At 50.7% G+C, this 26,182-nt stretch overlaps 1 protein-coding gene across 6 annotated transcripts in view; it reads left to right on the forward strand.

Moving 5' to 3' along the window:
• Positions 1-26,182, forward strand: part of RAB3IL1 (RAB3A interacting protein like 1) — a 47,317-nt gene that overhangs the window by 10,456 nt on the left and 10,679 nt on the right. Inside the window, exon 1 of one of the 6 annotated variants that reach the window (XM_031943480.1) lies at positions 5,050-5,395. The exons of 3 other annotated variants lie outside the window; for them this stretch is intronic. In XM_031943480.1, coding sequence (XP_031799340.1) covers positions 5,196-5,395 — 200 coding nt within the window. In that variant the 5' untranslated portion in view covers positions 5,050-5,195. Of the gene's footprint in view, positions 1-5,049; positions 5,396-11,132; positions 11,200-26,182 lie in introns of those variants that run through there. 2 more of the 6 variants (XM_031943483.1, XM_031943484.1) reach the window with 2 other exon arrangements.

Below are 26,182 nucleotides of genomic sequence, written 5' to 3' on the forward strand. Positions count from 1 at the left end.
AGGGTTCTGTCCCCTTGTTCCTCCAGCATTTTTGTTCTCTTGTCGCAACATTTTTTGTGTAGACTTTAGACTGAGGACCCACCCAGTTCTGACATCCTGTGTTCTAAGGCGCCTTCTCCCTTGGACGGCCCGTGATCCAGGGCAATTCCAGTCTTTCTAACATTTCACAGGCTCTTTGACTTCCAGGCTCCCTTCCCTAACGTCCTCCTCAGCCCTGGCTTTTGTGGCCCTGCCCAGCTCTGATGCTGGGAGTCCAACATCCACTTGAGACTGATTTTTTTGGTTGAGGTCACATGAGGGAAGGTCCAAAGAGCCAAACAGAGCCCACCCTGGTCCTAAAAGTCTGCCCTGTAGAGTGTTCTTGCACCCCTCCCCAGGCTGGGAGAGAGCAATTAGGAAGGGAAGGTTTCCAAGAATCTTTGAGCCTGCAGGCTGCCTGCCCTGCAGGCCCAGAAGTCCCTTTTCTCCTTGTCAATGTCCCAGGTGGAGCGTTCCGGAGGACGCGCAAGCCCTTCTCCCTCTCAAATACAGCACATCCTGTTCTTGGTTAAACGTTTCCAGGTGGGACTCAGTGGTGACCACCAGGAAAGGTGATGATGATATGCTAGGGACTTAGCAGAGAAATTAATCGTCAAGAAAAACAGGAAGAGAGAGATGGGATTTTGTTGGGAAATTTACTGGGCTGGCCCAGCTGCAGGAAAGCCATCTCCTCCTCCTCTGAATTCTCCTTCTCCTCTGTCCTATTTTCTTCCTTCTCTTCCTCCCTCTCTCCCTTTCCCCCTCTTCCTCCTCCTGTCACATTCAGCTTCACCTTTTACCTGAGTTTAGCTATCTGTGAGCAAAGGGGAATTTGTCAAATCCAGCAGGGGAACCACCCTCCTCCCCATCAGCCTTGGGGATCCAGTCTTGGAGGCTGCTTCATGATAGAGTGCTAATGTCTTTTTCTGAAGACGCCATTAATTAACAAGCATTTATTAAGCACCTACTATATGTGCAAGGCACTAGGGATAAAAGAGGAAAATGAAATCATCCTTGCCCACAAAGAGCTGTATCTTATTTATGGAGATATTCAAGTGGCATCTGGGCTAGGGATAGGGGTAAATTCTGGGCAAGTCTTTTTTCTTTCTTTTTTGGTACAGGATTTTTTAAAAATTCAGTTATTTTCAATCTCAAATTATCTCCCTCTCTTCCATCTTTTGACAAAGTAAGAGAAAGAAAAACCATTTTAAATATAAATAATCATGCAAAGCAAATTTCTATATTAGGAAAAAAAAAAGAAAAAGAAATAGGATTCAGTCTGCCTTGTGAGACCATCAGCACTCTCTCTGGAACTGATGGAACGTTTCATCGTGAGTCCTCGAAATTGTAGTGGATCGTTGAATCAACCCAAGTTGTTTCTGAAGATCTTTACAATATTATTGTTATGGTACAAATGGTTTTCCTGGGTCTGCTCGCTTTTCCCTTTGTATCAGTTCATAAAAGTCTTCCGGATCAGTCTTAATCACCTATCTCTTTACAAAGGGCACATCATGCTACCTTGGGGAGGAGAGCACTGGTTTTCCTCCTGGCACATCCTGGTTGTCTCCCTGACTTGTGTCTCTCCTTTAGTCCATCCCCCACTCAATAATTAGGGTGAACTTCCTCAAGTCCAAATCCAACCATGTCACCCCCTTCTCAATAAATCCATTGGCTCCCTACCACCCCAAAGATCTCTTTAGCACTGGAAATCCTTCCCAACTTGCTCCTTCAACCTTTCCAGAAGTCTTCCCCCATTCCCTGCCATGTGCTCTTGGCAATGAATGAGGAGGACCTCCATCTCCAGCCTCCAGGCCTCTTTCCTTCTTCTCTGCCTCTTGATTTCCTTCAAATCCCAGCTAAAATCCCACTCTTTTACAGGAAGAATTTTCCAATCTCCCCCTTTCCCCCAATGCTAGTGCCTTCTCTCTGTTCTCTCCAATGTAGATAGCTTGTTTGTGTACAATTGTTTTCATGATGGTTTTTCCATTAGACTAGAGCTTCTTGGGTACAGAAACTGTTTTGTTTTTTATCCCTCTCTATATGCCCAGCATACAGTCGGAGCTTAATAAATGCTTGACGACTGCCTGACTGTAGTAAGGCAATCGGAAGCAGTTTGAAAGTAGAGTTGGTGCCTATATGTACAGAAATATTAACAGCAGCTCTATTGTGATGGAAAAGAGTTGGAAACTGAGAGATGTCCATCAGTTGAAGAATGACTGAACATTGTGGTATATGGTTGTGATGGAGTTTACTGTAAGAAACGATGAGCAAGATGTTCTCAGAAAAGCTTGGGAAGAGTTCACGAATCGATGACAAAGGGGGAAGTGAGCAGGGCCGGATCAGTGTACATAACAACAGCGTATATAACAACAACAACAGAGCTCGTACATAGTAACAGCATATAATATAATAACATAACAATTAGCAAATGTGAGACTGCTACTCTGATCGAGATGCCGATCCAAGACGATTTCAGTGAACTCATGTGGAAAAAGATTGTCCATCATCAGACTGTTGAACTCTGATTACAAACTGAGATGTCATTTTCTCACTTATTTTTTTGCTTTTTTTTGGCAACATGGTTAATATGGAAATGTTTTCTGTGATTTCATTGTATAATTGATATCATATTGCTCAACTTCTCGGTGGGGAGGGGCTAGAGGGAGAGAATGATTGGGAACGCAAAACTTTTTTTTTTAAAAGGAATTTTATAACTAACAATTTTTTGAATGGGAAAAAAAGTAGGTGAGATGGGGGAAAAGTCAGTGAAGGGTGGCTATCACAGGGAAGATCTTTTAAAGATAAATGACTTTTGAGTGGTGTTAGATGGTCACCTTGGAAAGTGTGTGAGACCTAAAATATTGGCGGAGTTGGAACTGGAAGAGGTGGATGAGGAATTTCCTCTGAGATAAGCATCAAAGCTTTGGTCTTTCTAAGTGCCCTGGTCTCTACTCATAAGGGTCTCTTTTGTCTAAAAACCACCTATTATTCAAGTTCAAATCCTGTGTGAATCCTTCCCAGATTGCTCCCAGCCACATTGGTGTCTCCATGCTGGAGGGGACATTAGCAATTGAGTTGCCTCCGTTTTGCAGATGGGGAAACTGAGATTCCAAAACTTGAGGTCATAGAGGCCAGTAAACAAGAGCAGAGCTAGGACCCAAGCCCATAGTGACCACATCTTCCAGAAATTTCAGCTTTCCGTTTCTAGCCCACAATCTTTCTTTGGCTCTCACCCATCAGAGAGGCTGGCCAAGGACCTCTGAGTTCATCCCTGTAGGAACTCCAGATCTGCCCCAAATCTTTAACTTGAGTTACTAAAAAGCTTCCTGAGGTTCATTGGGTCATCTAGTTAGTAAGTATCAAAAGCTAGTTTCGAACCCACAACTTCTGGATTCCGAGTCCAATAATGGAATCAGTGTTCCCTGAAATTTCTCATGTAATCTGCTACTGTTAACTTAAATATTACAAAATCTCGTCTTCTTGTCTAGATTGCAAGTCCTTTGAGGTGGGAAGGCCAGGCTGATGCTTCCTTATTCGACTTCCCCTCCTGCCCACATCCACTATCCTTCCACAAACTAAACATCTGTTACGTCAGTGACTTCATACAGGGCTGGTCCATCTCCCTGCTCTGCTTTCTTCTCACTTTCACATAAAAAACCCCCGGGTTTAGCTCGAGTGTCATTTCCTCTAAAAGGTCCTTCCTGATTCCCTTTGTCGCTAGAGAACTGCTGTATATTGGTTTTGTATAGACCTGCTTTGACTTCTCTGTGAGCAGATTTTGGATCTCTTCATCTGGAGTTCTTAAAATTCTTTTGTAAGATTTTTTCTTTTTCTTTTTTCTTTTTAAATTCTTTTTTTTTCTCCTCCTCAGAACGAGGTTTACAAAATGCGTATGTAAGGGGCAATTTGAAACTATTCTACCCCCATTTATTTGGCCCCTTGACTATGTGAGAATAGTATTTAATGGAATCAAACAATCAGAAGTGAACTGAAAGGAGGAAAAAGAGAAGTTCTCTCAGAATTGGAGAGAAAGAGACTCTGAGTTAAAAGGTTGAAGCAAAGAGAAATTGTGCCCGACAGGGAAAATATCTGGGAGAATCATTGGTTCTACAGCTACCTCAGAAAGGAGAGGGTATCTTGGCTAAAGGGCTGAGAGAAGTCTCAAGAAAAGGTCAATTCCTTCCCAAGCAGCCCCTCCCAATGGCTGCCCATCCACAGACGCCACCATATAACATGTTATTTCTTTACCCAAATGTTTCCATGAATTTGGCCGCCTCCACGAAGAAGCCAGGGATTAACCGGAGAAAGATCAAATGTTAGGTTAGAAAGAGTCCGATCTCTGCCCAAGTGGTAAGAATTTTCCTAACTGGGGGCTCAGAGATATTGTGACTGGAGTCCTGATTGTTTGTCCCTAAAGTCACGAGGGAAATAAGTGCACCTTGGGAGTCACCTTATTGTCTCCTTAAAATGAGCAAATTGCTGTTAAAAAAACAAAAGGTATCACACATAAATATACAGGATTTTTTTTTTAAATAAATTTGTCAAAATTAAAAACAAAATTAAACCAAAAAACCTTCATAAAGCCCAGATAGCATGGAAGCTTCTTATAGGACTATTTATCTTCTGTCTTTATGCATTACTAAGGCCTGGCACATAGTAGGTGTGTGATAAATGCCTGTTGATTTCGCTTGAATCGCTTGAAAGACTATCTTTATGATTTCCGGGGTCAGTTGAGAAGAGTTTTTTTCCTAGGAAATCCACCCATGCGAGTGAGGCCTCCCAGCAGCCCTTTGGGAGAGCCGGCAGACAGCGGGGATTGGCAGAGTGCCCCCCTTGCTCTCGATGGGACCCCTGCACTCTCCTCCCCCCCCCACCTCTCTCTGAAGACGAGATTCTGCCCAGAACTCCTGGACCCTGGGAGTTAATTATTATGGGGCTTAAAGAGATAAAGGCTTAGCTCAAGGAGACGCCTCCCCTGGGCAAGCTGCTACCCAGAGATAGCAAAGGTTAGAGGCTCGGGTCCCCAGGGAGATGAGGCGCCCGGCCGAGTTGGGAGCTGTTTTGTCTCACTCTGAGACACTCCCGCTGACTCTCCGGGGACCCACCGAGTGGCCAAGCTGGGTTGTGGAGCAGAACTTTTGGGGGGTCTCTTGAACAAGGCCCGCCTTCTCCCCACAATGGACTTCCAGGAGGATGGCCACCGCTGCCCCGTGAGGGCCGCGGCCCCCGGAACGTGCCCGTTGCTCTTCGCCGTGAGCACCGGGACGGTGCACTATGTACCGAGGCCGGAACCAGGGGTGGCAGAGGCCTCAGGAGTTGCCCTGGACTCTGCCCCAAGGCTGGATACCACCTTAAAGGACCCTTGCCAGATGGATAGGTAAACATTTAGGGGGTGCACGTGTGGGTCCGCAATAAACACCTTCTGTGAGTCAGACCCGGTGCTGGGGACACCGAGGAAGGCAAAGGGCAATTCCTTTCTTCGAGGAATTAGATCCCTGTGGGGTGGGTGGGGGAGGGAAGACAGCTTGTGTTCAGCCATGGACAAACGAGCGGTGTTTAGAACAAACAAATAGGAACCTGCAGAGGTTTTAAAATAAAGAGATGCCTGGGAAAGGCTTCCTGTAGAAGGGGAGGTTTCTCTGGGACTGGTAGGAATCCCCCCGCCCCCCCCGGGAGAGGAGGGTGAGCCTGCTGTGCAGAGGGCCAGCTTTTGGTGAAGAAGGAGAGGAAGGGAGAGAGGAAGAGAAGGCAGGAGGAGGAAATCTTCTGAGGACTTGTTTTGTTTTGTTTTTTTTTCTGAAAACACAGAAGAGCTCTGTCCCCAACCCACTTCTTGTCAAGGGGGACCACTCTCAGGTCCCAAACTCGCCCTCTGCCTCCTTTTCTCCTGCTGTACCCTGGCCCTGAGGCAATGTGGTGCAATGGTGAGAGCTCAGATTCTTCAGACTTAACACCTTTGGGCCTTTGTTTCCTCAACTGTAAAAATGAAGAGGAGGCACTAGAAAATATCCCTTTCAAATGTTAAATCTCTGATCCTATGACCCACCCCCCCTCTTCTTTTCCTACCAAATTCCTGCTCATCCATCAGTCCAGCCCAGAGATGTTTGCTCCAGAAAGCCCTTCCTGATAGCACTCCAGCTGATAAGAATTCTTCCCCCCAGACCACCTAAGGAGATGCGGTCAAACCCCTTTCTTTAATGTATTTGTCTTCTAGTGAATAGTCCGCGTTCTGGTTCCTTGCATGTGTTTGTGCTTTAGTCCTCAATAGAGTTCTTTGTGTCCAGAAACGTTTGTTGAATGAATAAAAAAGAACCAATAGAAAGGGGGGAAAGGGCCCAGCTGGGTTCTCGAGCCAAAGATCATTCCTACGGCTCTCCCGAGGTTCCAAAAAATCAGGGGGTGTTCCTGAGGTCAGCTCGTATATTTTATAACACTTGACCGCTCACCAAGTGCTTCCTTCCATCATCTGTGAGCTCTGAAGGCCCAGTCATTATCTCCACTTTGCAGCTGAGGCTTAAAGAGATGGCTTGACTTGCCCAAAGTCATAGAGCTAGTAAGTAACCTGGGGTTCCAACCCAGCTCCCTGATCCCAAGTCCGGGGCTTCTCATCGCTCTAGAGTTAAAGAAGGAAAGAGGGGGATGGTGGACACTGACCTCGTGCCGTTTCCTCCTTTTTGTCCCTGTCACCACATCTGGAAAGGAAGTGAGTGGTCAGTGGAATAGTGGATTTTTCTGGTGGAGCCCCTCGGCTCAGCCTTGGAACAGTCTGTCTCCTTTGTGGAAACATAAAAAGGACTGAGCTATGCCCCTCCCTCCTTTCCCCTCACTGTGTCCCCCCCCTTGCTCTAAAAGCATCAATCGCTGCTTGTCACTTCTGGAACTAAACCCCAATCCCCATTCTGGCGCTTCAGGCCTCTGCAATCTGGCTCTCCCTCGTATCTTGTAATTATGTTTTCTATTATTCCCTGTATCAAACCAGCCTTTTTGCTAGCGGGTCCTGCCCACGGCCTTTTGTCTACCACCTCTGTGCCCTTGCAAGTCCTGGTTCTTTGAATCTGGAGGGAGCTCTTAGCGCCTTAGCTTTCCTCTTTGAATCCTCAGTTTCTTTCAAAGCACAACTCAGGGCCTCCCCCTTTGAAATGGCTTTATGTTTATTTATTTGGGTACCACTGGTGGTCACTTCCCCAACCCCCAAACTCCCCAAGACAAGGAAGATTTTATTCTTTTTAGCCTCAGTCCCTAGTACCCAGAAGGCAACATTAAATCTTTATTGAATTGTCATTCAAGAGTGCTCGTCTTCAACAGATACTCCACCTGAAATTTTTCCTTCCTCTTCAACCCATATTTATTGTGTTTTTATCTCCCTCCTAGAGAGTCATCCCGTCTACCAAAAGAGAAAAAAGCAGTTAAAAAATTAACCAACCTATCCAAAGGTCTAACATATGAGTTATACTCTGGCTCCAGAGGCCCCCACTTCTACAGAGGAATGGGGCTGCCTTTACCTTCTCACTTTTGGAGGTCAAGCTTGGCCATTATCATTTTCTAGCCTTTCGCTCCCATTGTTGTTGCTTCTCCTGTTCTTTCCCCTTATGTTTGTTGTGATTATTTATATTCATTTTCATGATTCTGTTTACTTTGTACAAATCTATATACTTCTCATACTCCTCTATACTTGTATTCATTTCTCAGAGTGCAAAATATAATTAGCTTACCATATTAAAATATAATTAAAACAATATAATATATAATAATGGTATGATATGATATATAATAAAAATAATTAGCTTAACATTAAAAATTGCACAATTTGCATGATCTGGAAAAGCTGAGTAAAATTTTTGCCCCCCCCCTTCATATCAGAGAAGTCAAGTGAATTTTTTTTCTTTTATGGGGTGTTTATGATACGTTATTGTAAAATTTGGGTTAAATATTTGGGGACAGGCTATATATTTTTGTGGGTATATATATATAGGTCAGTGTTAAGTAAAAATACTAGCTTTTGTGTGTTATTTGTTGGCTTTCACATTCCTTTTGCAAGTTTTAGCTTCTTGAAACTTATTTTAACTTTAAAAAAGAAATTGTGCATATTTATAGCCTTAACAGATAAAATCTATTGAAATATACAGTATTATACATAGCATTTATTCCTTCTTGAGTTGCTAAACTTGTTATATATTGTCTGCTGGTCTTTATGTATCATCTGTGACTTCTGCAAAACTCCTCCCCCCCAAAAAATTGTCATTTAATTTCTCATGCTGATCTGTGATATATCAAAACTGTGATGGGGAAAATTGCAATATGGAAGGGATAACTGTAGGTAATATTTGCAAAAGTATTAGCCAACCTTTCAGCATTACATAAATGCTAGCTATTGATATTTTATTGATATTCTCATTATTATTATTATTATTGATAAAATCTCAAATGTGAAGTGTTAAATATAGGGTCCTGCACCTAGTAGGTGCTTTCAAACTAAATGCCAATATCACTTCCCACCTCCTTCCCTCCTATTATCATTTTTTTTCCCCCTCAATTTTTTGGTGTTACAAAAAAAAAAAAAACTACTTTAAATATGTTGCCATATATGAGACTTTCTTTCCATGTTTGACTTCACTGGTGTATACGGAGTATAGCAGTGGAATCTCTGAATTAAATGATATAGCTTATTTTAGACACTTTGATGAGCATGCCAGCCTTTCCAAATTAAACGCCTGGGTTATTTTGTACATAAATTGTATTGGTACCTTTTCTTTTTACATCCCATATTTCCTGCTGCATCTCTCCTCCTACCTTCTCCCAGAGAGCCAGCCTTCATTAGTAAATAATTAGAAAGAGGAAGGGCAGGAAAGTTTGATCAAACTAATTACTCAATCAAAAAAGGCTGCCATGAAATGCAATGTTCCACACCTGTGGTCCCCCATCTCTGCAAGGAAATTTCTTTTCTTATTTACTTTATCTATCTACTTACTCATTTACTCATTTATTTGTTTATTCATTCATTCATTTGTCTATATTTATTTGCAAAGCACATGCATGGGCAATTTTTCAGCATTGACCCTTGCAAAACCTTTGTTCCAAATTTCCCCCCCTTTCCCCCTCCCCTCCCCAGCTGGCAGGTAGTCCCATACATGTCACATATGTTGAGACACACGTTCAATGTTTACATATTTCTACCGTTCTCTTGCTGCACGAGAAGGGAAGTATCTTTTCATGTCTCTCTGTGGGGCCAGACTTGGTCATTAGAATTTCCCCGCACTGGATTTTAATTGTTGGTTGCCATTCTTCCTTTTTGCGCCGCCCGCCGTGCTCGCTGTGAGTGACTGCTTCCTTCCCTTGGTACCAGTTCATTCAAGAGTTTCCCTGCCTCTCCTCAAGTTGCTTCGCATCTCTTTGCCTCAGTTTCCTCCAATGTGAAATGGGGATACTAATAGAGCCTACCTCACGGGGTTATTGCGAGAGAATCAAACGAGAAGTTTAGAAGGTGCCAAGCCCAGGGCGTGTATTCAGTAGGCACTAGATAAATGCTCGTTCCCTTTCCTCCCATCATTTTTTATGGTCCAGAGTGGACTCTTCTCTTCGTGGGATTTCTGTAGCATGAATGAATGTGTCACCTGTCAAGTCCTGTGTGTGGCAATGAAGGGTCGGAGGTTGGGGAGCGCGACAAGCTGTTGGGGGTGGGGAGGGCGGGAGGACCTGTCAGAGCTGGGATGTTTAGCCAGGAAAAGACAAGGCGAGCCGGTGGACCGGGTGCCTTCCCGTCTTGGAAGGGGGTCAGCTCTGCTCCGGTTGGACCCCCGGGAACAGGGCGGAGAGAAGTGCGGAGAGGCAGACTGACGCCCCCCGGAAAGGGAAGGCCCTTCTGGAGGAGGCTCTCCCAGCATGGAGGGGCCCTCCTCGGGAGGGGGGGCTCGCCCTCCCCGGCTGCGGGGACCCGCCGCCTCGCTCAGATCCCGCTAGGATGGCGGAGCCGGAGCGGCAGCAGCCACGGCAAGCGCTCAGTCCTTTCCCTAGCTCCTTCCGCCCCTTTAACTAGCGCAGAGAAGGCCCGAGCGCCCATGTCACGGCCCGAGGAGGACGTCGGGCTGGCCGGGGCGGATGTTCTTAATGCCGGGAGCAGCACTAGGGAGTCATGGCAGACTCCGGAGCAAAGGAGTAAAAGGGTGTTTCCGATTCTTTAGGAAGCTCGGACTCGCGGGGGCCGCAGCCCGGTGTGTCCGGGAGACAGCCTTGACTCCGCCACTCGGCGGGGGCTCTTGGGCGAGTCCTTGGCCAGCTCGCTGAGGCTCGGTTCCGCTGGAAAGGGGGGGGGGGCCAGGGGTGAGCAGAGTCCCCGCCGGCTCCTGGGTCCCGGCTTCCACGTCCCGCCCCCAGCTCGCTCCGTGGCTTCGAAGGCGTCTGACGTTCCGGGCTTTTTCTCGCCCACGAGCCGGGGGACAGCGGCGGGGGAGGCTGCAGAGGGGGCGGGAGCGCGGGGGCGGCGGGTCCCCGAGTGCCGCGGCCCAGAGGGAGGCTGCCCGGGGAGGGGGTCGCCGGGCTGGGGCGGCGGCCGCGCTCTCCCCGCAGCGGGGGGTGGGGCGGCGGCTGGGGGGGAGGGGGAGAAGCGGCCGCCCACGCGGGACTGCGGCTCCCCGGCTCCTTTCCCGTGCCCTCCGTGGCAGGGGCCCGGCCGCGGCGCTGGAGAGATGCCGGAGCCGGTGCAGCCTCAGCCCGTCCTCCACAGGCGGGGGGTGGGGGTGGGGGCTGGGAGGCGGGGGCCGGGGCACGTGTGTCCTGCAATAAGAGGCTCGCCCTCCCTCCCTCGGCCCCCCCGCCCCCGCCCCGAGGTCACGTGACCCTCCCCAAGTCCCCGCCGCCCCTGCTGCGGGAGAGCCGAGCCCAGCGCAGCGCAGCGGACCGAGCGGAACCGCCGGCGGCCCCGGGACTCCCACAGCGTCAGGGCCGGGGCCGGGAGCGGGCAGCGCCGCCGGGTCCCCCCCCACCCCCCGCAGAGGCTGCGGCGGCCGGGCGCCGGGTGGGCAGCGCATCCCCCGCGCCCGGGGGGCGGGGCCCGCGGAGGGCCGGGATGCGGCGGCGGCCCCGCGGCCACTGAGCGCTCGGGACGCCCGGCCCGGCCCGGCCCGCGGCGGCCCCGGAGCCGGGAGCGGGGCGCGGAGCGCGGAGCGGAGCCAGCATGTGGAAAGGGTAGGTCTGGAAGCAATTTCCTCCCCGGACCTTTTGGCCGCCTGCTAACTTTCCTTTGTGTGGGCGCTTGGTGCACTCTCCCTTCCCTCTCTTCCTTTCCCTTTTCTGCCTCTGGCTTCGGAGTGTCTCTGTCTGTCTCTGTCTCTCTCGGTCTCTGGCTCAGTGTGTCTCTCTGTCTTTGGCTCGGTGTGTGTGTCTGTGTTTCTGTCGCTGTCTCGGTGTGTCTCTCTCAGTCTCTGTTTCTGTGTCTCTGTCTCTGTGTCTCTCTCAGCTCGGTGTGTCTCTGTCTCTGGCTTGGTATGTCTGTCTCTGTATCTGTCTCTGTGTGTCTCTCTGTGTCTCTGTGTCTCTGTCTCGTTCTGTGTCTCTCTCTGTCTCTGTCTGTCTCTGTCCCCTCTCTCTCTTCCCTCCCGCTTCTCGTCCAGTCTCCCTTTGCTCATCTCGAGCCCTCTCCCCTTCGGGTGTAGAGGGTGGGACCCAGTGAGATGAGGAGGAAGGAGAATGGAACACAGAATGTCAGAGCTGGAAGGAACTTTTAAGGCTCATTTAGTAGTTTTACAGCTGGGGAAACAGAGGCATAGGAAAGAAAAGTCGTTGCTCAAGGAAAGCCTTTTGATAATTCTGGGACCCTTCAGAAGAGTCAGGAACTCTTGTCCCCCCAGGGTTCCCTCAGTGATGCTGGAATCAAAACACCCTGGTTGGTCCCGCTTTCCCCAGGGAGTCTCCCCAACTTCCCCTTCCCGGTTTCCTGATTCCACAGGTCCTTCCATCCCCAATTCTCCCTGACTGCTCCCCCTCCCCCTTATCCTAACAGCCAAAATAGAGACGAGAAAGTCAGAAACTGGTCCCGATTCAGTGCCAGCTTCAGACAAGTGTGAGATTAGCATGAAAAGGTCAGAGGTCAGTATTGCTGACCCTGAACCAGCACCAGTCCTCCCCACCCCTTCCTTGCTGAGCCTGCGTTGCCTCGTTTATAAAGTGAAAGGTTTGGGCCAGATGATCCCCGAAAGGCCCCGTGATTCTAAGATCCTTGTTTTGCTCTGCCAGAAAGTGGCAGAGGGTCCCCTTCCGCCCTTCAGAAGTTGGGATTCAGTGAGAGGGAAGCTAGGAGGAACAGATGGTGCTGGGAAGAGGCAGGAAAGTCCTTGGGGCCTGGATCTTGGGTCTAGGGACAGGCTACCTGGGCCCCAGGTACCTCTAGCATGGATTCGGCAAAGTATGTGTCATGTGAAGGAAGAGGAAGAAAAAACAGGATGGAGAAAGGGAAAAAGGGGGGTGAGCAGTGGTCCTGCAGCCTCGCTAAGCTGGCATTGCCCGGGAGGTCCCAAGAGGGCAAGGGATTTCAAGCCTGGTCAACTTCCATTCACTAAATATCTCCCAAGAGCCCAAAGACCCAGTCCCTGTCCTCGAGGAGCTTCCGGTCTGCTGGGGGAGGCAGCGATGCTAAGCAAGCTATTTGCAGGATAAAGAGGGAAAGGCTAGAATTAAAAGGAGTAAGATTAGGAAGACTTAAATTCAAATCTGAGCTCAGACACTAAGTGTTATGACCCTGGTCCGGTCACTTAACTGCTGTTCAACTCAGTTGCCTTAACTAAAATTGGGTTATTTAGCACTGGCCTCTCAAAGTGGTTGTGAAGATCGAATGAAACAGAATTTCTAAAGTGTCTGACAACACAGTAGGAGCTAGATAAATGCTTATTCTACTTCCATCCCTTCCCACTTAAAAGTTTACATTTGATTCTTGCCACCACCCCATATTATTGTCCCCTTTCCACAGATGAGTAAACTGAAGCCTCCCAAATAGTTCAGTGAACTTGCCTGAGACACCCAGTAAGCATCTGAGCCTGAATTCATGCCCGTCGTTCCTGACTTCAGGTCTTCAAGTTTTCTCCTTGTGTCTCTTGCCCATTCCCTTACTGAATATTCCTCAAGAATGAGCCAGGTGACTCGGGCCAGTTCCAATTGTCTTGTGATGGAGAGAGCCATCTGCGCCCCCAGGGAGGATTGTGGGAAATGAGTGTGGATCACAAGGCAGCATTTGCACTTTTTTGTTGTTTACTTGTACTTTCTTTCTCTTTTTTCCCTTTTTGATCTGATTTTTCTTGGATGGGGCCCGATCATTGTGGAAATATGTATAGAATGATTGCACATGTTTAACCTAGATTGGATTACTTCCTGTCTCGGAGAGAGGGTGGGAGGGAAGAAAGGGGGGAAAAGTTTTGGAACACAAGGTTTTACAAAGGTGAATGTTGAAAACTATCTATGCATATATTTTGAAAATTAAAAAAAAAACTTTATTTAAAAAAGGATCCAAGGAACTAACAGTAGAGCAAAAAGGACAAGAATCATAGAAAAAAAGTCAGAACAAGAGGGGTCTTGGGACACAGAGGGTAGGGATGGGAGGGACATTAGAACATAGAATATGAAATGGCAGAGCTGGGAGGGACCTTAGATCGTGGAATGTCAGGGGTGTAGGAAGGATTTGTTTTTTAAAATCAATTGTATTTTTTCATTAAGCATTTATTAGGCACTTACTGTATGTCAGGCACTGTGCTAAGAACTGGGAATACAAAGAATGGCAAAAACAGGCCCTGTTCTTGAGGAGCTTCCAGTCTAAGGGAGGAAGATCCAAAGAACTACATACTTATCAGGAAAGATACAGACTAAATTGGGGGTGATCACAGAGGAAAATGAAATGAAAGAGAAAGGGAAAGGCTTCTGTTTATCTCCTGTCCTTTCTCACATCTCCACCTGAACTGAAAAAGAAAATCGAATTTCCTTTTAAGAAATAAGGATAGTTGAGCGAAACTTCAGCCGTGTCCCCAAAATGGTGTGTGTTGGTCAGGTCTGCCCCCTGCGGGGCTGCTGTTCGTCCTCCAGCTTCAGGAGTTGTGACTCGGGGTGTGTGTTTCAATGATGTGGTGGCGGTTTTCTTGTCTAAGTTGTTTTTTCCGCATCAGCCCTCACAGCCTGGGAACGTAGGAAGTCAGGGCCCAGGGGCTCCTGGAACGGAGAGCACTGTGTCAGAGCTGGGGAGGGCCCGGATCCGGAAGGGAGCCCGCCTTTGGAGGAGGGTTAAGGGACCCCGGAAGGGAGGGGGCCCAATGGCAGGGAAACAGGTTTTGGGTACAGGGAAATTGTTTGTTAACAAAGGGACAAGAGACAGACAGACAGAGGAACAGACAAGGGACAAAGACAAGAAGAAACAGACAGAGAAGAAGAAGAGAGACAGACAGAAGGACAGACAGACAAAGAGGGGACAGACAGAAAGAGGGGACAAAGAAGGGGGACAAGAGGGGGAAAGAAGAAAGGGAAAGGAAGGAAAAAGAAAAAGAAAGGGGAAAGAATGGGGAAAAAAAGAAAAGAAGGAAAGCAAAAAGAAGGGAGAGAGGGGGAGAGAGAGAAGGGGGGGAGACAGAGACAGAGACACTGAGAGGACAGAAATGGGATGAAGAGGAGGAGGGAGGGAAAGGGGAAAGACACACACACCCCACCCTGGGAGAGATCTGGGCTGTGGACAGGCTCCCAGCACTCTCTTCTGGGCCCACATAAGCTGAATTTTGTGGCCGGGGCAGGGAGGGCTCCCTGATAGTGGCCCCCGCTCTGTGCCCAAAGTTGGGGCTTGGCTCTGGCTCTGTACGTGCTCCAGGGGCCTCTCCAGCACGGAGCCAGGCAGTCTGGTGGAGCCTCTCCCCACTGCCCCCTGGGAACCCCACTTCCTCCATTATCTGTTTCTCAGAGCATCCCTTTGAGCGTGGCAGAGGAGAGTGGGAAGATTTCAGGGAAGGCCAGAGGGAAGAGACAAATGACTCACCTGAACTTTGGGACCCCCTCATTGTGTCCCCCCCCATATACGCATATATACATCCTGTTTTCAGCTTTAACCTGGGAGGGCCGGCCCTCAGAAACCCAGCTTTGTGGCAGGAAAAGGTAGTAAGAATGTCTCCAGGTAAAAATGGCTTCAGTCAGACCCCTTCCCCCTACCCCCGTCCCTTCCTTGTCACTGAACTGGGGTCCAGCTTCTTCCCGTCTTTCTTGGTTCAAACCTGGACCCTCTGCCCCAGATAAAGCCGCAGCCCCTCAGTCCTGGGAAGGAGCCCCCCGTGGGGTTCTCAGAAGGGGAGAGGAGACAGCTCCTCCAGTGGCGGCCTGAAGGTCAGAGTTCGAATGAAAACTTGGGCCCAAATTAGCTGTGAACAGGGGCACTTCACTGAGTGTTTCTGGGTCTCCGCTCAGGTCCCTTCTGGCTAGAATCTGGGTGCTGTGGGAAGAAGAAATGGAACAGTGAAGGGCCTTGATTAAGCACCTGTTGTTGTGATTCGGTCCCCTCCGACTCCTCACGACCCTGTTGGGGGTTTCTTGGCAGATATAGAACGTTTTGCCTTTTCCTGGTTCATTTTGCAGCAGAACACAGACAGGTTCAGTGACTTGCCCAGGATGGCACAGCTAGGAAGTATGAGGCTGCATTGGAACTCGGGGCTTCCTGGCTCTGGGTCACGGCTCTATCCCCTGCACCACCGAGCCTTTGTTTGTTCTTCCTGACCCCAGCGAGGTGGGACCGCGACTTGCGGGTGAATTGGACTCGATGAAGGGAGGGCTGGGCCAGAAGTCAGCGGCTCTTTTCTCCTCCAGACCCACCTGGTGCAGTGGCAGGATCCCGGAACAAACGGGAGGCCGTGGCCTCAGTCTGACGGAGGCAGCACCCATTCAGGGGTTCGGGTGAGAAATGAGGCAGAGAATGGTCTCTTTACCCTGGTTTAAAAAGTCAGGGAAGGGAAAAACCTTTGGGATTTCTGGCCAAAATAGAAGCGGTCGCTGTTTACACTCACTCTGAACCAATTTGGATCCAAACAACGACCAAGCAGGGCTTGACCTGGACCGGAGACTGTTGGTCAGTCGCGGGGAGCCAGAGTGAATTGGGTGAAAGACTCGGTCCTCGGTCTCCGGGGAGGTTCAGCCACAGAATTTCCGTTCCTTTGGCCGTGGCCCGGGCAGGTAGGGGGAGGGTTCCTCTTAAGCAAACCTTGTCTTTCCCAGCTTCAGCTCCGATTGGGCTCCCAGTAGGGCGGCCGTACTCACCGGGTGGTTGTTGTCCATCGTTCTTGAAGAGAGGGCCGTGACGTCAGGGAGGGGACGGTGGGACATGCGAGCCGGTTGGATTTAAGGAAGGGCGGGAGGCTGGGCAAGTTTCCCCTCCAGAGCCATCTGGGCCCAGTGGCAGGACATAGATCACTAGTGGACTTGGCGAATGCCCTGCAAGCGGTGGGCCTGCCCTCTGAGCATTTTCTGGCAGACACTGTTACATCCCCTTTTACAGAGATAGGAGATAAGAGATAATCCAAGATATTTGCAAGATAACCCAGTGTTTGGGGCTGGACTTTAAGAACCGAGTCCAGAACGGCTTCCTGTAGGAGGTGGCCTGAAGCTGAGTCTCCAGAGGAGCCAGACTTTCCAAGGAGCAGGAGGGAGGGAGGCAGGAGATATTTGGGAAAGCACAGTTGACAGCTGGGCTGAAGGAACAGGAGGCTGGAACTGGGTGGTGGGAGGGCTTGTAGTTTGTCCTAGAGGTAGCAGGAAGAGGAAGCTTCTGGGACCCGGGGATGAGGGGATCAGACCCTCGGTTTGGAAAGATTATTTTGGCCAATGGGAAGATGAGTCTGGAGAGGGGGAGAGTTTAGAGGGCGGAGAGACCAATGAGAAGGCTCCTGGATAGAACAGGAAAGTGGCAATGGAGGCTTGATGATCTGAGAGCATTTATTAAGCACCTATTGTGTGCTAGCCATCGTGCTACATGTTGGAGATATCACAAAAGGGACAAAAACTCAACAGAACCGAAGCCCTTTGATGCTTCTTCTCTCTCGGTTTTTGGGACATTGGTCTCTTCCAGTCCTCCCCTTACCCACCTGCCCTTTCCATCTCTGCCTCTGTGGCTGGATCTCCAGGTCATGCCCATTACTATGGATGCTCCCAAGGCTCTGTACCTCGGAACCTTTTTTTTTCTCTCTCTGTCCATTCTCACTTTGCAGGGGTCCAGCCTCTGCGGGGGGTCCAAGGGGGAGGTCCAAGGTCAGCGTCAAAGGAAGACGGGAGTCATGGGGTAGTTTGAGTGAGGAACTGATGGAAGTGATGCTCCCACTTCGGCTTTATTTTATACTATATCATGATCATATATTTTTCTTTAGGTCAATGTATAGTCTTCAGCCATATGTCCGACTTGGTGACCTTTATATGTTACTACATTTGACATTTAATATTTGACTAAGTTTTTTATGGTTAAGTGTTAAATATTGATTACATTACGCGAAACTAATAATGAAAAGTGAATGTTAACAAGGTTAAATGTCAGTGAATTTTGTCAATTTACTTATGTTGTCTTGTCAGTTCTATGGATTGTTTGATTGTGTTTTATAGAAATTTTATAGAAACATCGACGTGTCGTTTCTCTTGTGAAAACGTCGTCATCTTGGGGATGGGGCCTGTGTTGTGACTCCTCGAAACCCTCCAGTACTTACCTAGTGCCTGGCAACCCGTAAATGCCCCAGCGACCGCCCCTTCTAGCCCCAGATCTGCGGACAGAGCTTTGTGATCTTGGGCAGATTCAATCCCCTTTCTAGGAAAACTGTAAAATGGGGGGATTGAACTAAGCCACATCTGAGATCTGCTCGAAATCTCCGAGCCTGCCACCAGAATGGGGGAAAGAACAAGGTAGATGGATGAATAAAAGATCGATTAAGTGCTTAGTATAGGTGCAAAAATAACTGGGCCCAGTGACTGGTGCCACACAGATGCCCACACTGCCCGGTCCCTCCCTTCCAGGACTTTTGGTTCTAACGGAAGGGAGAACAGAGGCACAAAGGAAATCTTGCTTTGGAGCTGGCTTCTCCTGGAGATGCCCCCAGAGATCTCCTTCTACTCTGAGATCCTGCGATTCCTAAATATTATTCTCCTAGAGCAATCACAAGCTAACCCATTGTCTTGCACATAGTAGGTGCTTTGTACATGCTTGCTGTACAAGTACAAGCTCTCGTAGCATTTGGCACAGTGCTAGGCACATAGTAGGTGGCCAACAGACATTTGCTTTAGAACTCATTTTATACCCATGATGCATAGTGGATAAAGTAGGTGCTTTAAGGTTTGCTGATTTGCTTTGACTCTGAATGGAAGGGCAGAAGGGCCCGGAGGGTGGGACATGGACCAGAGGCTTATTTTGTCCTTGACTCAGCAAGGGCCTAAGCAGAAAAAAAGACCTTAAGCCCCTTTATGTCTTAGTGTCCCCATCCAGTCAATGGGAGGAGTCATTTAGCATTTATTAAGCGCCTGCTGTGTGTGGAAAAGGTCAACTCACTTGGTTGGTCTGAAGATCAAAGAAGATCCTTTTTTCCGGTGGCCGTGGGCTCTGATGGTGGCTCCCAGGAGTGGGTAGTTCTAGGGTCAGTGCATAGGAAAACCCAGTGGAGGAGACCCATGTGGGGTCTCCCACCTCTGAGACTGGAAGGGAGTTTCTTCCCTTCTCAGACTTGAGCCTCAGTTTCCTCCTCTGTAAAAAGAGAGATGGGTTAAATGGTCTCAAAAATCCATCTGAGATTTGATGTTCTATGTTCTCAGGCCCTCCCCCCAGCTCTGACACCCCCTGTTCTAAGCTCCCCTCCCCAGCTTGGTCTCCCCCCCCCCCCAGTTCTGAGTCTGTGTGTCCTGTGCTCTGAGGTCTGTCCCCTCTGGCTCTGCCTTTCTGTGATTGGGCGACCCCGAGACTGCGTGGATTTTCCCCAGGAGTCCTCGGGAGCCCAGTCTGTGCCGTGGGGGAGGGGAGCCGTGTGTCCCAGGTGTCCATCAGCCCCGGCAGACTTGGCTGTTCCTGCCTGGGGTTTCCCCAAGGCTTGTTGGGCTGCAGACATCCATCCCTTTGGGAGCAGGAGGACTTTTGGCCCCGCCCCCAGTACTTACCGGCAGAACCTGACTTTGGGCAGCGATGCCGCCATATGATGCCCTGGATGAGCTCGGCTCCCTTCCCTGGCCCCTCCCCCTGACGGTGTCTGCAGGGAACGCAAGCCCTTGTTCCCATTCTGCAGGTGAAGAACTGGGACTCAGCAGAGGTCTTGCCGTTGGCCAGGGTTAGGGAGCCTCCGAGGCGATGACCCCAGTCGGGCTGTCCCACTGCTGCGTCCCCTCTCCCAGAGGCCTTGGGGGATGCTTGGGAGCGCTGGAAGGGATTCTCTAAAAGCCAGCTGCTCTGTTCATGGACCCTCCTGCACAGGACCATAACTGGGGTGGGGCAACTGGGGCTTTGCCTCAGGGCATCAAATTTAGAGTGAACAGTAATGTCCAAATAAGGCTGAAGAATTAGTTCAGTCCAATGGGAAGCTGCTAGGTGGCTGCCCCTCACCTTCCCCTGCCTCTGCCCACACTTTGATTTTAAGGCTCATTTTGTGTCACGTGTCCCAGGCTCCAATTTGCCTCATTAGTGCTCTGGGCCCTGGAGGTGGGGAAAAGGAGGGGAAGGGATGGGGGGCTCAGGGAGAGAGCGGTTCTAACACGGACCTGAGACCCACAAAGGCCGGGGACAGACTTGCTCAGAGAGGTTGGTTCCCTCAGGGAACATCAATCATGACAGCTGCCAGTTCAGTGATTCACGAAGCACTTTTCTCAGGTCAGTGGGAGGAGGGAACACAGGCCACCCTTTTACAAAGAAGGAAGTTGAGGCCCCACGCGAGCTGCCAGTCAGGGGCCAAGCACAGCTGGGTGAGCTTCATGCCCATTGGGGGAGTGCAGGGAGGCTTGTCCCATCCGCGTCCTTCTCATAAATGAAAAAAATGGGCTCAGGAAGTGATTTATCCAAGGTAATAAAGTCAGGATTTGGATCCGGGTCCTCTGGCTTGGGAGGAGTCTCCTGACTTGGAGGAATGAATGAACAAAAAAAGCATTAAGTACTGACTTACTGTGTGATGAGCAAAGCTTTAAGTACTGACCTACTGTATGATGAACCTAAGCTTTAAATACTGACCTCCTGTGTGATGGACAAAGCTTTAAGTACTGACCTACTGTGTGATGGACAAAGCTTTAAGTACTGACCTACTGTGTGATGGACAAAGCTTTAAGCACTGACCTACTGTGTGATGGACAAAGCTTTAAGTACTGACCTCTTGTGTGATGGACAAAGCTTTAAGTACTGACCTACTGTGTGATGGACAAAGCTTTAAGTACTGACCTCCTGTGTGATGGACAAAGCATGAAGTTCTGACCTACTGGGACTTGCTGTGTGATGAATTTAAGTACTGAGTATTAATACTGTGTGATGGACACTACCTGAGAAGGGGCGCACAAATGTGAAAGGGAGACTCTCTGACCTTTTGTTCTAGTTTGGGGGGGTGACCACGTGGGGGGAGGATAAGGGAGTTTCACTTTGGGGAGTCTGTGGACAAGCCCCGCCTTGGAGCCCTGAAGTGACCGTCCCCCACAGGAAGGGCCCGTGCTCTGGGAGGTGAGGGCCCTGGGTGTTCCCTCCCCTGCCACCAGGACAGCAGCAGGCCAGGGATCCCTGCGTGATGGGAGGCACAGGCCCCAAGTGGTGTCAGCAGGCAGGAAGCCCAGAGATCCCTGGGGGACCAATCCCAGCATCCCTCCTTCCCAGGGCGGCCACAAAGATGCTGGTTGAGCGGTCCATTGATGTGGGGGTGGAGGGAGAGCTGGCAGGAGCCCAGATTGGGAGATATTTGACTCCTGAGCTGCCACTTCACCTCCAGGGTTCTTTGGGGTCACATAGGCCATTGAAATCCTTGAGATTGCCTCCTTCCTCCCCACCGAGAGCGCCCAGGTGTGAGCACTGACTTCCATGGCCGCAGGGGGCCAGGGCTGGGCTCCCCCGGCTCCTTTCTCCTCCTGCAGGGCCTTGGACTTCTTGGCCCCCTCCCTGAGGAGGGGAGGCCGCGGACGGACCTGGGCCCCCAGAGGCCAGCTAGAATCCAGCCTTCTCACCTTACCAGTCACTGGCTAGTAGAAAACCCAGATTTTTACCTTGATGCTGCTGCTCAGTTCTGCGGGTCCCGAGGGCTCCTGCCAGACTGTCTCCTGCCGCCCTTCCCTTCTTAGCAGTCCTCAGGGCGCCCGTGTCCCAGAGTCAGCCTGGGCCCTGCCCATGCCCGGGGCCACCAGCTTGTGACGCTGGGACACAAGAGGTCCCGAGTTAATGCATCCTGTCGCTTGGGCAGGGGCCTGGGCAGGACGGCAGCTCCAGGCCCATGGTTACCTCAGGCAGGGCCCCGGCCCTCGCCACAGGGTCTCCTGAGGTGCATTCTGGGTAGGCCCAGTCCAGAGGCCAGACACTGGCTGGGAGAGGGCCCTGGGTCAGATTGGTAATGTCTGTCAGAGGCCCTCTGGCCCTAGAGGGAGCCGGGACTGAGAGCTGGGACCAGGAATCAGGACTGGGAACTGGGACCGGGAGTTGGGACTGGGAATCACTGGGAGCAGAGACCAGGGGCTGGGACCAAGAGCTGGGACCAGGAGCCCAGGCCTGGGAGCCCGGGCCTGGGAGCCCAGACTGGGAACCCTCTTACTGGGTTTGGATAGAGCCGGCAGGGGAGGGGCTGGGGCCACTTTGCAGGACCACACTTGTCCCTGGCCCAGGCCCATTTCCTGAGGAAGTCAACCAACAAGGCCCTTTCCTGAATAAACTGCCTGCAGGTCTCTTAAGGCCCAGCTGGGCTCTCCCTGCCCCCACTGGGTCAGAGATGCCGACGGGGAGAGGCCAGGGTGGGGCGGCTCTCGTTGGGACCGGGCCCATTGTTTCTTTGCTCCCCCCCTCCCCAGCCGCTCTTGCCCAGACCCTGACACTCAGCGAGCCTTCCCTCCATCAGAGGCCGGGGCCAGGGGCAGACTGGGCAGGGCCGTCGGGTAACATTTTTCTGTGTGGTCCCCGGGGTTCGGAGCAATGGCAGGAAGTGGGAGCAGCGGATGGGGCTGCAGATAAGGCTTTCTAGCAATCAGAGCTGGAGTCGGGGACCCCGCAGATGGCGGTTCCGCCATCGGCCGCTCAGTCCGGGGCCGTCTGTGTGCCCGGCGCTGGCTGCGTCCCGCCGCTTCTGAGCTGCCGGGGAGCCTTCGAGATCCTCTGCATTTAATAGGGGATGGGGGGCATGGGGTGGGGGCGGGTGGGGAGGGCGAGACCCAAACCCAGGCCCGTTCTCTGCCCCCCCCCAAGCTGGGATTCCGGCCACATTGGGTGGCCCCACGGGGGCTCCTGTCAGACTCAGCCATCTTCCCCTGGGGCAGCGGCTGGACTTTGAGTGTCTGGGAGTGGGGATGAATGAGACCAGATGGTCTCTGCCCACCCTCCCCACCTTCCAGACATTTAGGAAGCAGCAGGAAGGGGGGGCAAGGCTTGAGTGCATCTGGGGCAGTAAGGCTGGCTACATGAGGTGTTCAGACCCCCGACCTTGTCCGTGGCCCCCATTGGCCAGTGCCCTGTGACCCCCTGACCTTGGAGGGCCACGTGATGTCCCAGGTCAAGCGGTTCAGAATGCAAAGCCTTCTTGCCTTGTGTGGGGGCTGAGTGCTCTGAGGCTGGCACGGCCTCTCTGGGGCTCAGTTTATTTTAGGAATCAATGAATCTATGAACAGGTTAGTGTCCGACCTGCAGGCTCTGGATCCTCAGGGAGGGGGTGGGGGTGGGGTGCTTTGAGAGATGGGTCCTGGGAGCAGAGAGGCTTCTGGGAGGGGAGAGCGTGTGTGAGCTGGCTGTTTCCCCCCTCGATCTGGGGTCTCTTGTGTGACGCGGGGGCAGCTTGTGGCCTCTCTGACTTGTTTCCCCACCTCTGGGGCACCACGGCCGCCATCAGACCAGACCTGGCTGGGAGCTGCCCCACTGCTGAAACTTATCATTCCTTTTAGCCCCAGATCCCCAGAATAACCCCCCCTTTTTTTCAGAAACCAGCACCGTCCCACAAAACACGTGGCCATCTCCAAAGCCGTGGGGCCCTTCACTCTTTGCCCCACTGGGGAGGTCCCGGGCCGCCTTCCCGGCCAGGGCTGATTCAGCAGGCCCGGCCCCGCTCCCTTCAGCCCCCAGTTCCCTCCTTGGCCCCCCCCGCGGCCCCGAGGGGCTCATGCAGGACTTTCTGGTCCTCATTTCTAGGGAAAGAAACTGAGGCTCATGGAAGGAAGGGGAAAGGGAGGAGCAAGAGGAAAAAGAGGAGAAACCCGCACAAGGGTCTCCTGCTTGGGTCTCTCCCCCTGCACCTCTTCCACTGTGGAAAGTCCCATCCACTGGGGCAGAGGAAAACCCGGGGCCAGCTGGTCCCTGCCCTGGGGTCTCCCTCCAAACCCCCTCCCGGGGAAACCCTTTACAAATCCCTTGGGATGCTCCTCCCTTCCCTCCTTCCAAACTCCTGACCCATATTCTTGGGATACTCCTCTCAAAGGGCCCCAACTTTCCATTCCTCCCTCCATCACATTTCATTTCCTCCAAACCTCCACTCGGCCCAAATTCCTTCCCTTTCCCATCAGTCACTATCTCCCCTTTCTGGGATCTGTCTCTGGGAAAATTCCTAGTCAGGAAGGTCACCCTTGATCAGGGCTGCTAACCTCACTTGGCTCATTTCCTCATCTGTAAAATGGGGATAATAATACCCATCTCCCGGGCTTATTGTGAGATAATAGAGGTAAAGCATTTGGGGAAGGATGCGGTCATAGACACTGAACTGGATGAGACTGCTTAGGACCCTGGGGAGACTGAGTCAAAAGTGGGGCATCCCCTGCCCCCAGGGACTTATGTGCCTAATACACATCATAAATACTCACATTTGGAGGAGAGGGCACAGAGGGCCGGGCGTCCTGCAGAAGGTGTGGAGCCTGAGCTGAGTCTCTCCTCCCTCCCCTCTTTCTCTGTCTCCCTCCCACTCTCCCTCTCTTCTTCACTCCCCCTCCCTCCCTTTCTCTCTCTGTCTCTCTCTCTTAAAGCTTTTTATTCCCAGAACACATGGATGGATAATTTCTCAATATTGAAGCTTGCAAAACCTTGTATTCCAATCCCCCCTTCCCCCTTCCCGTCCCCTGAATGGCAGGTAGTCCCATAAACATGTGAAATCCAATACACGCAGCCGCATCTCTGCAGTTTTCTCGCTGCACACGAAACATCAGATCAAAAAGAAAAAAATGAGAAGGAAACAAACTGCGAGCAAACAAGTAGTGAGAATGTTTGTGCTCCACACGCACCTCCCAGAATCCTTTTCCTGGGCGTAGCTGGTTCAGTTCATTACTGCTCCATTGGAAATGATTTGGTTGATCTTGTTGCTGAGGATGGCCTGATCCATCAGAACTGGTCATCATCTAGTATTGTTGTTGAAGTATATAATGATCTCCTGGTCCTGCTCATTTCCCTCAGCATCAGTTCCTGTCAGTCTCTCCAGGCCTCTCTGAAATCCTCCTGCTGGTCATTTCTTACCGAACAATAATATTCCATAATATTCATATCCCATCACTTATTCAGCCCTTCTCCAACTGATGGGCATCCACTCACTTTCCAGTTTCTGCCACAAACATTCTTGCCCACGTGGGCCCCTTTCCCCTCTTTAAAATCTCTTCAGATGATAGTCCCCGTGGAAACACTTCTGGGTCAGAGGGTGCGCAGTTTGCTGGCCCTGTGGGGGCAGCTCCGAATTCCCCTGAGCTGAACCTTGAAGGAAAGCTGGGGTTTGGGACGTGGAGCTGAGGAAGGGGGGCAGCCCTGGCACGGGGGTCAGTGAGGGGAAAGGGGCAGAGGGGAGAGATGGGAGAAGAGAGGAGGGGAAGGAAAGTGGCATCATAGCCCTTGTTCCGCCGTCTCCCACCTCTGCAGTCATTTCCCGGTCTCTCCTGGCTCAAAGTCGCTGCCGCTGAGTTTGCAATGTCCAATGGTTCTGTCCGTTGCTGAAGTCATTCTGTGCATCTTTTCCCTGCTTTTCTGTGCTCAGCCTGTTCTTGTTTCTTATGGTACCATAACATTGTTACCCTCCCACAACTGATGATGTCATCTTTATTGACTATTACACCAAGTGTGGCCGTAAATCCTTTGGTTTCTGCGGGTCTCATCTTTTTACTGATCCCCTTGGGGCATCTGCCCAGGAGTGAAATGTCTTCAGTCAAACAGTATGGAAATTTTAGTGATTTTCTTTGCATAATTCCAGATGTTTTCTAGAATGACCCAACTCCCAGCTCCACCGACTATGTACTAGTGCGCCCCGGCCCGGACTGTTCTATCTTTCATCATCTGGCTGTACAGTGAAACCTCAGATGGCTCTGATTTACATTTCTCTTGGTGGTGACAGTGGTTTCATGTGGTTAACAGTTTGCACCCATGATTCTCTATTCACGTCCCTCAACCACTTACCTATTTGAGAATGGCTTTCGGGCTTATCGATTCCTGTTGGTGGTTCTGGTTCTGACTATCGGAGATGTTTGATCCATTTCCCCCTAATTTACCTTGTCCCTTTCCACTTAGTGGCATCAATTTGGTTCCTTCCACAGTTTTCGTGTTCTCAGAGCCAGAATTGTCCTGCTTTGTCTCTTGGGATTTTCTCGGATCTTCCCTTGGTTAAGAATTCACTCCCTGGTCCTTATCTTTATATTTGTCATTTATATGACGAGAATATGTCGTCATCTTTAAGATTCAGTCGATTGCGACGTATTGTACGTGATGATCTAACCCCGGTTTCTGCCAATTCTGCTTCTCGGTTTTTCTCAGTAAATTTGTCCAGAAAAAAGAGAGGAGCCGCGCCTCTTCCAGCTAAAACCCGCCATGACATCGATCACCCCCTTTTTAGCTGTCTTTTGCCCAATTGTATCTTTAGGGGGACATATTTTCCTTCTTCCAAGGCCCTATTAATGCCATGGACAAGGGCCAATTTGTTCTGGTTTTCTCTAAATTTGTCCCCGCCTCTTCCCTAAAGTGCCTTGTCCTTGTTTTTTAAGTGTCTTTTGTGTTCTTTCCTTATTTTCCCTTCTTCGGTTGTCC

Source organism: Sarcophilus harrisii, chromosome 6 (assembly GCF_902635505.1).
Source record: "Sarcophilus harrisii chromosome 6, mSarHar1.11, whole genome shotgun sequence".
In the NCBI taxonomy this organism is placed as follows: Eukaryota; Metazoa; Chordata; class Mammalia; order Dasyuromorphia; family Dasyuridae; genus Sarcophilus; species Sarcophilus harrisii.